We start from the raw sequence: 14,144 nt of genomic DNA, 5'->3' as shown, positions 1-14,144 counted from the left end.
CATCAGGCAAATTCCTTTAACTGCATGCATAATCACGGGGTCACGTCCAGCAGCTTATTCAGTTCGGTTAGTTTGATCGTCTCACGCAACTTTTGACATGTGTAGCTGTAGGCCTATAGCGGCTGCGGCTTATTGCGACATAGTGTGTAAATGTTAGAATAGAAACCTGTATGAGCACCGTGACCATAAAGTTTATGTTACGTAATGGAAACTCGTAAAAAATTCCTTCTCGGTGATTTTAACCCAATTAATATAATATAAGTCTCTCACACAGGACACATCCGGACACATCCAATTTCTTCAGATTTTACAAGACGGAAATTACATGATAGATTGAGTTAGAAATATAATTTGGTATCTTGAAATCTAACAGGAACAGGAAGCGACGGTATATATGTAACTGAAGTCTGAAAATGTGTCGACAGCTTGTCTTCAAATCAGATCAACCTAATTCAAAAGCGGATAACCATGGCAAATAATTTTTCATGAAAATGTACAAGACATATGTAGCTCGGGGACTGTTTAAGTTAATTGAAACCAATCAATTGTACGAGAAATCTCATGTTTAGTTGATTATCTGATGGAAGTCTGATTTAATCAGCGACGGACTGAAAGCCGTTGAAAATATAATTATTATAATTTTTTTAAATTTTTTGGTGGGGTCCGGTGGGGTCTTATTTTCGGATTGCGTTTCAATGAAAATTTTTTGTTTTTAATTCTTTCTGGTACAAGCACGCAAAACAGGACACGAGAGGACGTCGAACTATTTGATAGAAACCTGTTTCTTAGGCTAGACCTGATAATCTCAGAGGAACTGTGTAACTTCAACCTCAAGGGCGAACATTGTCGATGAAGATACAAACAGGAATGAAGTAAAGAAATCTATAGGTCTGGACACTAATAATGGAACTAAATAATAGTTACCAAGACAGATAAGCCAAAAAAAAAAAATAATAATAATCTTATTTTTGTTGCCTCAATCAAAACATATTCGTCTAATAGCGGAATATATGTCGCCATGCAACACTCTGTTAATTTACGTAAATAATCAGATTCAGTAATCACTAATCAGAATGTTGAGTCACATTCTCAGACGAAAATTATACCCAAGTCAGGTGATTTCATTGATAATTAGCAGATAAAGTAGGAATTGTCGTACATATACAGAACCATATACAGATAAAAAACGTAAGACGTATAGAAATGGTAAGACTTATATAGCTGCTGAGTGTATAATAAATGTAGTATTTCTCCGAGGCGAGCCCCCGATACCTATATAAATACCGGGCGTTCTTCTTTTAGTTTTCAGTCTGCTACCGTCTTTAGTCCAAGATTCATATCCCAGGAATTCTATACAGGGATTTTAAAAAATAAAAAAAATTAAGTGCTATTTTAAAATGGCATCCGCTAGCTCTAAATCTATTTCGCTGTTGCTGGTAATTCATTATTTCAATTATAATTCAATCATTTTAATAATTAATGGGGCGTTAGATAATTATCAATCTTTAATTCATTTAATTCTATTCGAATTTACAGATCGTAGCGATCAGCTGTCTGATGATGATTTCAGCCGAAGAGGAAGTGCCATCTGTAGAAGACATTGCGACTGGCAACCGCCAATCTAAGCAGATTTATTACCTTGTGCCTCAACTGTCACCTGCCAGCACCTATCCAGAAAGTTATCTCGAGGGCAGCAGCCCATACGAGCTTCCGTTGATGATGCCCAAGCAGTCACCTTTTATCCGGAGGTACCCGGTCCGGAAGCAACAACTTTCATCATCAAACTGGCCATACACTCATCATCCGCTCTTGTCATCTCCGGGTATAATCAATCGATCTCTCAATACTTGTAAAAAAAATATTCAAAAAGAAATTAATTCAATTACGTAACTCAATTCAAAGAACTTAAAGACGATCGCGAAGTAGAAGAAGATGAGGAAACTCCGGCCGCTTGGAGGATTCAAGACGGAATTGACGACTTTGGCCATTTGAAATGGTGGAAAAAACGTTTCAACAGACAGGCAGTAATTACCATCAATCCAGCAGCAACAGGTAATATAACATTTGGTTTTTGTTAATTGGGAATTATTGCAACTTGGCTAATAAAATTGGACTGTTTTTTTCTCCTTAAATTAGAGTGTGTGACTGCTAATATTGGTGCCGATGGCCTTGGTCCCTGCAAACGCGCAAGCCAAGCTTCTCACGGAACTATCCATGTCACATTTCCTGCTATTGGCCAAACAGCAGTTATCGCGATCACGGCTCTTTCGCCAGTGAATACCAGAATCCGACTGATTTGCACTGATCTCACCTCTGTGGGAATTTTTACGGCAAGAAATTTTAATTTGTTTTCCAAATGGATTTTTTTAAAAATTGAATTGACAATCGATTTTTACTTTTTTTATCTCCGGAATTATAGCAAACTGGCAAGATTTCTACAGTTGCGGATACACCTAGAACTGAGATCGGATTCATGCACCTGGTAATCAGTAGTACAGCGGCCAACGGAGTGGTGAGATGTTCCTGGATATCTTACCGCCATCACACAGCTACGTTTTAAGGATTGTTTACGACGGGCAGCAGTGCTCTCCATTGCAGCCAAATTATTCTATTGCTTTTCCGCTCAACGCCGATAGAATCGCCATTAATGTGTCAGTGTATCTTCTAGACTGTACCTTTCTTGTTTTGGCGATTAGTAGTATTTATTTCATTCCCACAGAAAGGGTTGATTTTAGTTATTCTTATCAAAATAAAAAATATTACCTGCTACTCCGACTCTTTTACTTACGAACTCTTTTCAAACACTATGTAACGTGTAAAACAATGTATGCCAACATCTAAACATTTAATACACTCTGACACTGTCAGCCGAATTCATATAATCATATTGCTATTTTTAATCATATTCGAATTTTAAAAAATAAAATTCGCATTAAACGCGCAGTTTTATTTAAACAAAAAGTTTACTATTTCCCGAATAAAAGTTTATTCAAAAATTTAAATCAAAAGTCTATATAGCGTCTTGGAATATACAGAGCGCCTGGATATGGATTACAATTTTACGCAATTTTATTACGTCGGGTTAACGAAACCTTAACAGTATAATTTCTTAAGGGAAATAGACTATATATTTGACATAAACCTGTTTGCTAGGTTAGACGTGGTGAACTTTAAATTATAATTTCAACCTCAAGGGCGAATTTGGCAGAATTTGGTCGATGAAATAAATCGAACTTACGTAATGAAACATCAGTTTGAGGGAATTAAAGTAAGGTAATAAGGAAAGCTAAAAGAAATAACGCCATCTTATTTTTCCATGCCTCAGTCAGGTTATTTTCAACAACCAACGGAACGCATTTCGTCATGAGCAACTTGTGCATATTATTAGTCGGAGTGTTACATCCCAATCGCCCAATTAATACGATGACCCCACAAAATTAAACAAAAATAAGACAACTGGCACACACAGATCCACACATATATGCGTTCAAATGCTCAAGACTTGGCCGTCAACAGTACATCTCCCAGGCGAGCCCTCGATACCTATATAAGCACCGGTCGTTCCGCTCTTAGTCGTCAGTCCACTTGCATCTCTCGTCCAAGATTCAGACCCAGGAATTCTACGAAGATAAAAATCAAATAACAAGTGCTGTTAAAAAATGGCCTTCGCTCACTCCAAATCTATTTCGCTCCTATTGGTAATGAATTATTTTGGGAACTTATTAATAAATGTATAATCTTGTATAAATACGCTTGAGATCTTGATGTCATCAACTTGTATCTTTTATTTAATTCATTCTGAAATTATATAGATCGTTGCGAGTAGCTGTCTGGTGATGATTTCAGCCGAAGAGGAAGTACCATCAGTAGAAGAGGCTGCGACTGGCAACCGCCAATCTAAGCAGATTTACCTTGTGCCTCAGCTATCACCTGATAGCACCTATCCAGAAAGTTATCTCGAGGGCAGCCCATACGAGCTTCCATTAATGAGGCCCAAGCAGTCACCTCTTTTAAGGAGATTCCCGGTCCGGAAGCAACAACTAGCAGCATCGAACTGGCCATACACTTATCCACTCTTGTCATCTCCGGGTATAATCAATCGATATCTCAATGCCCATTAAAAACAATTTAAGTCTCAATATGAATAACGACCAATTTTTTTATAAAACTTCCCTTGCGCAACTAGAACTTAAAAACGATCGCGAAGAGGAAGAAGAGGAAACCCTTGCCGCTTTGAGGCTTTTCGAGGGAGGTGATAACTTGGGTAGTCTGAAATTGTGGAAAAAGAATTTGAATAGAGAAGCTACAATTATCATCAATCCAGTAGCAACAGGTAACATTTGGTTTTGTTGAATGTGGAATTTGTACGTTTTGTTTTGCACGTGCATTTGATTTGAATTTTTTATTCTCGTGAAATTCAGAGTGTCTGAATGTTAATACGGCTACCGAAGGTCTTGGTCCCTGCAAACGAGCATCGCAAGCCAATCAGGGAAGGATCGATATCACAATGCCAGCCGCAGCGCAATCAGCAGTCATTGCGATCACGGCCGGTTCGCCAGTGAATACTAGAATCCGACTGATCTGCACTAGGATCACCACTGCTGCAATCTTTACGGTAAGAAATTGATTTGTTGCAATGCGCAAATAGTTTTTGAATGATAAAACAATCTCTCATTTTCTCCACGGAATCATATAGCAAAGTGGCAGAATCAATTTGGTAACGGATACACCCAGAACTGAAATCGGATTCATGCAACTCGTTGTCACTAGCACAGCCGCTGACGCAAGAGTGACTTGTCACTGGAACAGTTTCCATCATTTCACATCTACATTCCCTTAAAAGCTATGTATTCTATGGGTTCCGTTCAATGCCAAGAATCACCATTAATGTGTCAGTGTATCTACTAGACTGTACATTTCTTGTTGTGGCGATTTGTAGTATTTATTTCATTCCCACAGAAAGGGTTGATTTTAGTTATTCTTATCCAAATAAAAAATACCTGTTAATTCTTTTTGAATACCATCAAGCATTCAAGCATAGCGTGTAACAAACTATCAACATCAAAACATTTAATACACTCTGTCAAGGCAATTCAATTAGCCCTTAAAGCATAATTCTGAATTTAATTTAAAAATTATTCGGATATATTAAACACTCAAACATTCTTTGTATTGACATTTGAAATGCTTTTACAGGAGGCAGTTTTCAGCATGGTTTTAGTCATGTTACATAAAAAATTAGTCGATTTATATTCCAAGAAAACGTAACGGTTTCCTCCCAATCTGTAGCCATTGATAGTACATTAACTAAAACCAAAATGGGGAACGTATCACCTTGAGCAAGATTATGTCAAATCGATCAGTTCCATCTTGCGTGACTTCTTGGCTGGCCAGGCGGGTTCATTTCTTGCTGATGGTGATTTCGCCACAGCAGCGTCAGTCTTGCGGACCAAATCGGTGAATACAACTTCGCACATATTTATCTTCTTAGCCGGGCGTCGTTCTTTCATCTGATTGGGCTCACAACTCAAATCAATCATTTCTACCTCGGAAATCTTTTGTTGGACTAGACGTGCTTTTGTTACTGTTGATGATGCAACATTGTCAATCTTGCGCTTCTTCATGGGAGGTTGAGAAACAGGAGGGACGGCAGTGGCGGAAGCTGCACCTCTTTTCTTCGTTTTCTTCTTAGATATTGGACTGGATTGAATAGCAATAGCTTTTGCTTTCACGATAACCTCGTGCAGTTGCGGTAAATGCTGATGGACGAAACGGTGACGAGAAATGGGTTGCAGGATGTTTTCCGGCTGGTTGTGAAGCTGACTGATAATATTCAGCATATTAAACTTCGTCATTACATAATGGGGACTCTCATCCAGTTCGCGGGCCACTCGATCTCTCCAGGAAAAGATTTCTTGAAGGGCGTACGACTGCTGATTGTTGAACTTTTTTCCTTCTTTATTCAAGCTGCCGTAAAATTTCGAGTACATTTCCTCCAATGTTTGAATCCTGTATTGTTTCAGGCAGACAGATCGGCTATTGTTCCACACTTGTAAGATCTGGTTGACGCCCTTTTCGTTTACCGGTGTGATTTGACTTGATTTGCTCTTGGGCTTCCTGTCTTTTGACTCTTCGGGCGCTCCTTTCTTCATTTCGGGTGTTATTTTCACATCCCCAAGGCAATGACGTGAATAGAGATCTTGTTTCATCCTTTCGTAGATATAGATCAGGTAGTGCGTGTCTTCTCGGGCGTACTTCACCATTTCCTGAGGCAAGGGACGAATTCGCCAGTCTGCGAGTTGGTATTTTTTGTTGACATGGACTTGGCAGTAGTGCTGAAGAAGAAAAGACAAGCCCTTCTTTTCAAATCCAAGGAGGGATGCAGCTTGCAACGTGTCAAAAAGATTGACAACATAAATCCCAAAATCCCGTTGAAGCCAGATGACATCACTGTCAGCTCCTTGGAATATCTAAGCAAAGTTAAGTAAATAGTTACATTTGTGTTAACACAATTTTTTGAAAGACGGTACCTTAACAATGTGTGGATCACAGAATACTTTATTCAGTGGCTGTAAGTGGTCCCACAATTTAAGTGTGTCAATAATGTAGTCGGTCTTGTTTGTTGAAATTTGCATCAAGCAAGTAATACCTCGATATGATCTGTCACTATGATGCTAGAAAAAAAGACCCAATGGTCTAACATGTCATTGTTAAAAATCACAGTGATATTATTACCTCAAGATCAACACCTATCACCGTCTGTGATAGCAAATCTTGCAAAAGGTATTCGAAAGCTTCTGTTGTATCAACCATGATTAAAGGAGTCGAAGAAACAGGTTCGAAATTTGGCACTTCATGTTTGATTTTTAAAAATTTTGAATCTGGAGAAAATTTCTTCAATTCAAATTCGTATGGATGTCTGTCTCGCTGTTGCATTGACAGCGGATTTAAACAATGAGGCTTCTCTTTGAGTTTGTGACGAAATGGTTTCGAATCATTTGTAATCTTTTCTTTGAAATTTAACTGTGGTTTTGGTTTTTCTTCAAAATGATTTTTGAAATATTTTTGTTTACTAGGAAAAGAGTTTCTTTGAAAACCAGTGGCCATCTTTGATGTCGTCAGAAAAAAACAGTGACAAGTTTGTTGTTGTTAATTTGCGATCTGTCGTCTGTCTGGCTCTCGACCAATGAGAAGTAGGCATTCCCCAGGCTCCAATTTTAAAAATGTTACTGTGAAATAAAGTTCGAAACTTCGAATGTACGTTAAGTAGTTAACTTTATAGAGAAAAGCTATTTAACTATAAAATTATGTTTTAGATTTGTAATTTAAAAATATTTACATATATCCATGCCCTAGTCTGTGCAAATTATTTCAGCATAATTTACAATTCCAACGATAATTTTTATTTTCCAAAAGCCAATCAGTAACGTAGTAACTGGGCCGGCGGAGTTTTCAAATTAGCCTTCATCCTGTACCACATCTCCGTTATCTCCGCAATTTCCAAATTTACTTGATCTCCTAACCCATTTTGAATAGCAAAACAATTTGGTGGAGACTGTGCTGATGTGTTTGAATATTTATTCTGCGGCAGAGGCCCTCATCTTATCTACCCGTGTCCAATTACCCATAGGCTGATGGGCATACGTAAAAATACCCCAAAAAGTTAAAAAAATGTTCTTATGTTCTTCATTCAAGAATAAAAAAAGACCTGAAACTTCTCAATTTGAAAACTGTAAACGGTCAGTATTTTGAGAGTCGTGAGAGGAATGTCTATGTCTTCGTGGTCTTTATCTGTGCCCGAAGACTGATTACATTCGATACTTCATTCATCGCATTTTATCTCATCTATTGATTTATTTTTCTCATTCATTCCATTTCATTCATTTTTCATTGGTTCCAAAAACAATTAATAAAAATTTGAAGTTTTACAGATAATATGTTTATGTGGTAGTCTACTATGGATTTTTAAAAATTGAGCTACCCATTGGAAGCCCAATTTTTCATTTTAATCGTATCGATCATAGCAATTAGCAATTCTCATAGAATATTTTATGAGAAATCACAATGTGTGTACAGTGCCCATCTCAGTTGAGACGTAGAACAGTTTAACCATGAATTAACTGTGAACCGTGTAGATGGCCGTACCGGACCTAGTATTACATCTTGTACTATACTATGATTCATACGCAACAATTCTTTATAAACCATTACATATTCGTACAGTTTCGGAATATGATTTAATCAAATACGCGAAACAACCGACAATCCATCACATAATGATATTAATTTCCCATAAACATTCATATTGCTTGATTATAAGTAGTGCGTGAACGGAGAGTCGAACTCATGGCCAATAAGGAATAATAATCCGACGCCTTATCCAACTCCCATACACGGACCTGTAACAGAAACTGTTTTTACTCTAAGATATGAGTACCCGTTCCGATAAATAAGCGATGAAAATTACAGATTTTTGGAGCATAAAGAACTGATAGTGTATTTATATAACAGATTTTTTAATTTTCCAAGTTCGGCATACGATTCCTTCTGTAATTCATGGTGATTAGTTGATTACCAACCACGACATCTAGCGACTGCGATTACCAACCAACAAGATTTTCTAGCGTCGTCCGCTCAACCTGGTGTCGGTGCGCAAATTGCCAAATTTATCAGAGAAACATGCGGCCTTTTGAAAATGGTAACTAAATTTGAAGTTGAAAAAAAAAGACAAGCCAAATGTGCATGAGTGGTGGAAAACTGGAAAATCAAGTTTGGATTTTTGAAGCAATCGTCGTGTTCCAGACATAGCTCTAGATCGCGTTGGATCTGCAACCCAAATGTTTAATTCAATCAATTTCTCAGCTTAATTCAGAATGCCCCGTTATGCAACGATGTCAATGCCCTTCCGTTGATGAATCAAGGCATCTCTTAAGGCATCGCGAAAGGCCAAATGACGTGTAACAAGTTGCGGGGTAACAAAACAAGGTCAGTATTTTGAGAGTCGTGAGATGAATGACTTACGTCTATATTATGCGTTGCTGTATATCGGGCGCGTGATTACATGTAGCGTGTTTTAATCTCTGTTGTATTCTGTATAGTCGTTCATTATAATGGCATGATGGCGAGGGAAAAAAAAACGTCTGAAACCAGTTACTGGATTAACAGCAAATTCGGCCATCGATTAAGGTTTGATCCAACTGTCCCCCCGGGATGTCGTTTTTTCTGAACGCTGGTATTTTCACCTGAATCACAATTTTCATTTACTAGATACAAATATTGTAGCATCAGATAATTATTTACAAGGCAACTCCTACTCAACGGTATACATCCCTTGAGCAATACAACTCTTCTGTATCTGATGGCCATGCTGCTGGAACGCTGCGGGGAAATCATATTTTTCTCAAAATTATTTGAATATATGACACTAAATACGTTGGTAATCTATGCAACTTTAAATATTATGTGCACATCAATCTGCGTTGAGACTAAAAGTTTAGTCTAGACAGTTCTGTCCACTTCATATGTATAGCTATAACTGCGCTATTTGCTATAAGATATAACTGAAAATCTCCCAGTTAATTTATGGAATCATGCTGGCTTATCGTCTATGCATAATATTTTTTTTTGTCTCTTTTATTTTCGAGAGCAGTGCACAGCTCAATTCAGTACGGTTTTTTTAGAAAATCAACCCAGATAAGTATTATATTTCAAGTTGGATGCTGGAACTATCACGGTTTGGGGAAACACGACCGGAATGACTTTTTGACATCAAAACTGACCTCTGAGTTTTGACGCAGTCTACCCGTATTATCTCCCATATTTATTCCAAGATAAATCAAACGATATGAAGTGTCTCGGTTCAACTATTTGTTGCAACAACATTTTGCCTCTTTCACTGATGAGCGGACAGTGTCCAACGCGATTCAGCTGGAATGGCTCGTTTAAACACCAGTTGGCAATCTCAAAAACCACAACAATGCATTTTTTGTCTAGCGCTAGTAATCAGTGTTCTTCTCTTAACGATGGAAACATTTGTTTGCTCCGTACCCACCGATCTCCAACATTCGGGTTAGTAGAATGAATAATATTAACGAATTATTTATTTTATTGTTGATTAAAAGACAACATTACTATATTTTGCAGATGTTGAGACGAATATCCTTATTAATGACTCTCCAAAGATTATCACAAATTTTGAAATAATTTACATCAATACCATGGCGAGTCTTTTGGAAGGGATCAACAATTTGGCCATAGTGCCAGATAAGGATACAGCTTTATTGAATAATCACAGGAAGCGACGCAACAGTGATAGCGAATCATTTCCGTTTGAAGCTCCCGAAAGTTGCACGCTATCGGAAACCGAACTCGATCAGATTCTTGGTCTCTTTCAAAAGTTCACAAAAGTGGACAAGAATTTTTGCAACGTGCAAAATGTTGAACGCCCAAAACAAATTGGACCTGCGACGACAGACGCAGCTCCTTCGAAATCAACCGATAGTAAGGTTACACCCGTTGTTAATCCGGTAAAAACAACCGTGAAATCACCAGCGAGTTCGTCAAAAACGGTGGCTAGTCGTCCGACATCCACTAATTCGACGAAGACAATAAGTAACCCGACAAGCAATTCGAAATTGATCAGCAGCGCGTCCAAGTCAACCGTAAATTCGACAAAAGTGGCCGCTAGTCCAAAGACCGGCGTTAAATCAACTGGGGTGGTCAGTCCGACAAAGTCAGCGACTAACTCAACAAAACCAAAAATCAGTTCCATTAAATCGGCGGCTAATGTGGTCCAATTGGCCGTAAGTTCCACGAAATCCACAGCACGTAATTCAACGAAACCGATAGTTAATCCGAATAAAAATTCGACCGAAACAGCCGCCACTAACTCGACTGCACCTTTGTTAACCAGAAGAAAACGGTCACTGCCAACAAAATCGGGAGGAGGATGCAATAAGCTTATTGAATCAATCCAGTTAAGCACAAGCAGTGTCAGGAGCGCCTACTGTGATCTGTCAAATACCGAGGAGTTGGATCCTCGTTTCAATGAGAAGAAAGCAGCTTACGAGACCGAGGTTGCCCAACTGAGGGAGAAACTGGACAACAAAGACCTCCAAATCGAGCAGAAGTACAAAACCAAGATTGAACAATTGAATCAAGATTTTCAAAAGCTGGAAAAGAACATGCGCGACACTTTGGAGAAATTAGAATCCGTTGACAACTTATACAGGAGAGCCCAAGCAAAAGTCGTAATTGCAAGTTTGAAATCCGGTGATATCAAAGAAGCTTTGGAAGAGTTTGAAAAAATAGAGTCGCTAAACAATACGATAATACTTATCACGATTGCTCTCCAAGACGAATTTCGCATTCCAATAGAAAACGTCATCAACTTTGCTCGGGGAATGAAAGAGCTCGAAGCCGTGGTTCACGGCACAATACATATTTTCTACGAATTGGAAAAGAAACAAGGTTTTATTGAGAAAAAAGTAGTTTCCCTATTAAAAGAAACGGTTGAGGGAATTATGAAACAATTGGTAGAACGGGAACAAAAAGGTAATCTGGCCAGCAATATCGATCGGGCTACGGTTGGTCAATTGGTTCTTCTTTTTAACAAACTTGATTATTTGTTAGTTTCCCCTTTTAAATACAACTGATGACATTGCTGTTGATTTATTAATTTAGATTAGACTGTAATATTCTGTAGTCATATAAATGAATACAACACGCATACTGCACTGCTTATCAATTTTGAGAGTTGCGCCACATGAGCTTGCTTATGCTATTCGATTCGGACTGAAGTTCAGCTTTTTAAGGGGGTTCATGTTTCGGTGTCAAAGGTCGGACAATATTGCAGGAAATCCAGCGAGCGGAATGATGTAAATCGTCTGAATACGCCTACTACGCATTCCTCCCCTCTCAAGTGAAAACATTAGACCAGTTTAAATTGGTGCGTGTTCGTATTATGGCCGAATCTTTACTAACTCTCTTCATGGCTAACCTCCTACAACTAATCGTGTTTATCTTTTCTTGGACCAGCAATCAGGATTTATCCCACACCAACGCAACCCATGAAGGATTCATTGCGGAAAACAGCTTCATCGACTTGTCAACTCAGTCTCCATTAGCTGTCGTCAGCAATCTATCATCAGCGTAAGTTAGTTGACTTTTAAAGCCATTTACTTGAAAAAATGACCGACTGTGATTTGAAATAGATTCGACTGCCTTTCGCCAAATGAAAGGTTTTACATAATTGATGATCAGTTATCGTGTTTCCAGCTGATGACGCAAGGACCCTGCAGTAAATTTTTACTAAACATTATTAAATAAAATAATTACAATTTAAATTTATAGCTATATATTATATTATGTTTTTGTTCGACCTCGAAGAACCTAATCAGCTATTTTATCTGGACTCGGACGACAGCGGCATCTGTGATTGCGAAAACAGTCTGTTCATCTATTCCGCTGAAACCGGCGAATGCTATCAGCAAAACTCCCAGGTTTTTTAAAATTATTATTTAAAAAAGTGCGTAAACAATTTTAAAAATTTAATTTGTCTGTGATTAGGGACCGTGTAAAGATGGAGAATGGTTTACGTTAACCGACGGAATACTGTCGTGCGAACCGCTTCCAGACGGATGCCTGGCCGACGGCCACTACGTATTTTGGAGCCCCGATTATGAAGGATCGAGTGAAGCAAGTGAAAAACAATGTTGGCTGTTGGGGAGCCAAGGCCCTTGTTCCGAAAATGAAACGCTAGAGCGTTACGCCACAAATACCGTCGGATGTCAATTAAGAGCATTTAAGATTGGTAGAAGACCTCATCACGGGGGCAACGAAATTGATGAACGGAATCCGGAAGATAAGGAAGCCGAAAGTAGATCCCCATCTGGTAGATCCGTCGCTGTAGCCGGAATGCGTCCTTGTGGTCCCGGTAGCCGCCGAACGCAGACAGGAAAGTGCCGGCCGAATATCGGTTAAGTCACTTTTTTTTTAAATAATTGTATTTTGTTCTTCTTTGATGAGATCCGTCCGATACAATTAATTCAGGTAATTTGAATATTGGAAAATAATTTGTTTCTTTATTGGTAATTACTTTTTAAAATATTGTTCTAGATCAGCATTCCATGGATAACCAACCCCTTTTTAATATAGTCAAAGAAGTCAGAAAAACATAATATCGTTTAATGCATTTAGTCTAAATTTTTCGCTTGTTTCTTCATGTAAAATATTTGACACGATACACAAAAATACTTTAAAAAATGCTATACATTACATATTCAATTCATCCTGAGTTCCTCATTAAAAGTTATTGATTAGACTTGTGCATCCTAGTAATTGATTCTGAAAGTATTCATTGTGTGAATGGTAAGCATAATTGTGCCAGTGCATTGTGCATAGACTATCGAGTCCTGTTCGTTAAAAAGCAACGTTTTCTTATCGCTTAGTTAAGTTGCAGCTTATAGTGTCCTTATTGGCTGTCAAATTTAAAAAATGTTATTTAGTCTCAGTGTAACAGTAAAAGAGAGCTCTGTCTGGTGTCTAGTCAGATTCCAGTCCGCCCACACAATATCTGTATATCAAGAACCTCTGTATATCGAGATATCGAAAGTGATAAAAGGGAGTTAGGAGTTACATCCTGGACTGGCCAGCAGATTTTGATGCTCGGTGACCCCCAGTACATTGATCTTTGCTGTTCTGAAGGATTTCTGCCTTTCCAGTAGCCAATAGGCCATAAGAGTTCAGACTATTCTCTGTGTGTCTCACAAGATGATTGTAGACGATTGGAAATATATAGCGGTCTTACGTTGCGGCACGTGTCGTGTCACCCGGTATCTGTCGTCTGACTGATTGTGAAGAAATCGTCAACTCATGACGGAAGGTCGTAAAACGCACCACTGTCTGCCCTTTTCATACTCCTGATCGCTCCTGATCTTGATACCGATGAAGTAGAGACTGTCGCCGAGAGGCCGTTTTTTTTTCCTCTGGCTCCTTCAACGCTGAATATTTCGCAATCACAACAACAAGGAATCCAATCCGTCTATACTTATTCCTATTTTTTTGCAACTTGAAAAAAGAATTCAAGTCTCAAATTAGAAACAAGATGCAATATTTTAAAAAATTCTCCGTGAATTCTCAATGAC

At 38.4% G+C, this 14,144-nt stretch overlaps 4 protein-coding genes across 5 annotated transcripts; 3 read left to right on the top strand and 1 right to left on the bottom strand.

Annotated features, from left to right (window-relative positions):
- Nucleotides 1–3,566: 3,566 nt before the first annotated feature.
- LOC124326439 lies at nt 3,567–5,002 on the top strand. The gene is made up of 5 exons (XM_046785271.1): nt 3,567–3,698; nt 3,813–4,089; nt 4,187–4,333; nt 4,422–4,615; nt 4,697–5,002. The coding sequence occupies exons 1-5, from the start codon at nt 3,660–3,662 to the stop codon at nt 4,838–4,840; spliced, it is 801 nt and encodes a 266-aa protein (XP_046641227.1). The 5' UTR covers nt 3,567–3,659; the 3' UTR covers nt 4,841–5,002.
- Nucleotides 5,003–5,159: 157 nt separating this feature from the next.
- On the bottom strand, nt 5,160–7,893 carry LOC124326131 (exosome component 10-like). Its single transcript, XM_046784788.1, has 3 exons — nt 6,736–7,893; nt 6,531–6,674; nt 5,160–6,470 (listed from the first exon to the last, which is right to left on the bottom strand). The coding sequence occupies exons 1-3, from the start codon at nt 7,105–7,107 to the stop codon at nt 5,346–5,348; spliced, it is 1,641 nt and encodes a 546-aa protein (XP_046640744.1). The 5' UTR covers nt 7,108–7,893; the 3' UTR covers nt 5,160–5,345.
- Nucleotides 7,894–9,543: 1,650 nt separating this feature from the next.
- LOC124326130 lies at nt 9,544–11,669 on the top strand. The gene is made up of 2 exons (XM_046784787.1): nt 9,544–10,068; nt 10,144–11,669. Exons 1-2 carry the CDS (start codon nt 9,933–9,935, stop codon nt 11,652–11,654), a joined length of 1,647 nt encoding a protein of 548 aa, XP_046640743.1. The 5' UTR covers nt 9,544–9,932; the 3' UTR covers nt 11,655–11,669.
- Nucleotides 11,670–11,953: 284 nt separating this feature from the next.
- Nucleotides 11,954–13,288, top strand: LOC124326444. Of its 2 annotated transcripts, XR_006915562.1 has the most exons (5): nt 11,954–12,150; nt 12,213–12,298; nt 12,388–12,500; nt 12,568–13,050; nt 13,117–13,288. XR_006915562.1 is itself a non-coding variant. In XM_046785277.1 (4 exons), exons 1-4 carry the CDS (start codon nt 11,963–11,965, stop codon nt 12,979–12,981), a joined length of 801 nt encoding a protein of 266 aa, XP_046641233.1. In that variant the 5' UTR covers nt 11,954–11,962; the 3' UTR covers nt 12,982–13,054. The 2 variants fall into 2 exon arrangements, 1 of the variants encoding a protein (XP_046641233.1); XM_046785277.1 differs by lacking the exon at nt 13,117–13,288 and having other exon boundaries at nt 12,568–13,054.
- The last annotated feature ends 856 nt before the right edge of the window (nt 13,289–14,144 follow it).

Source organism: Daphnia pulicaria, chromosome 2 (assembly GCF_021234035.1).
Source record: "Daphnia pulicaria isolate SC F1-1A chromosome 2, SC_F0-13Bv2, whole genome shotgun sequence".
Taxonomy (NCBI): Eukaryota; Metazoa; Arthropoda; class Branchiopoda; order Diplostraca; family Daphniidae; genus Daphnia; species Daphnia pulicaria.
This window is presented reverse-complemented; position numbering and strand designations above follow the sequence as displayed.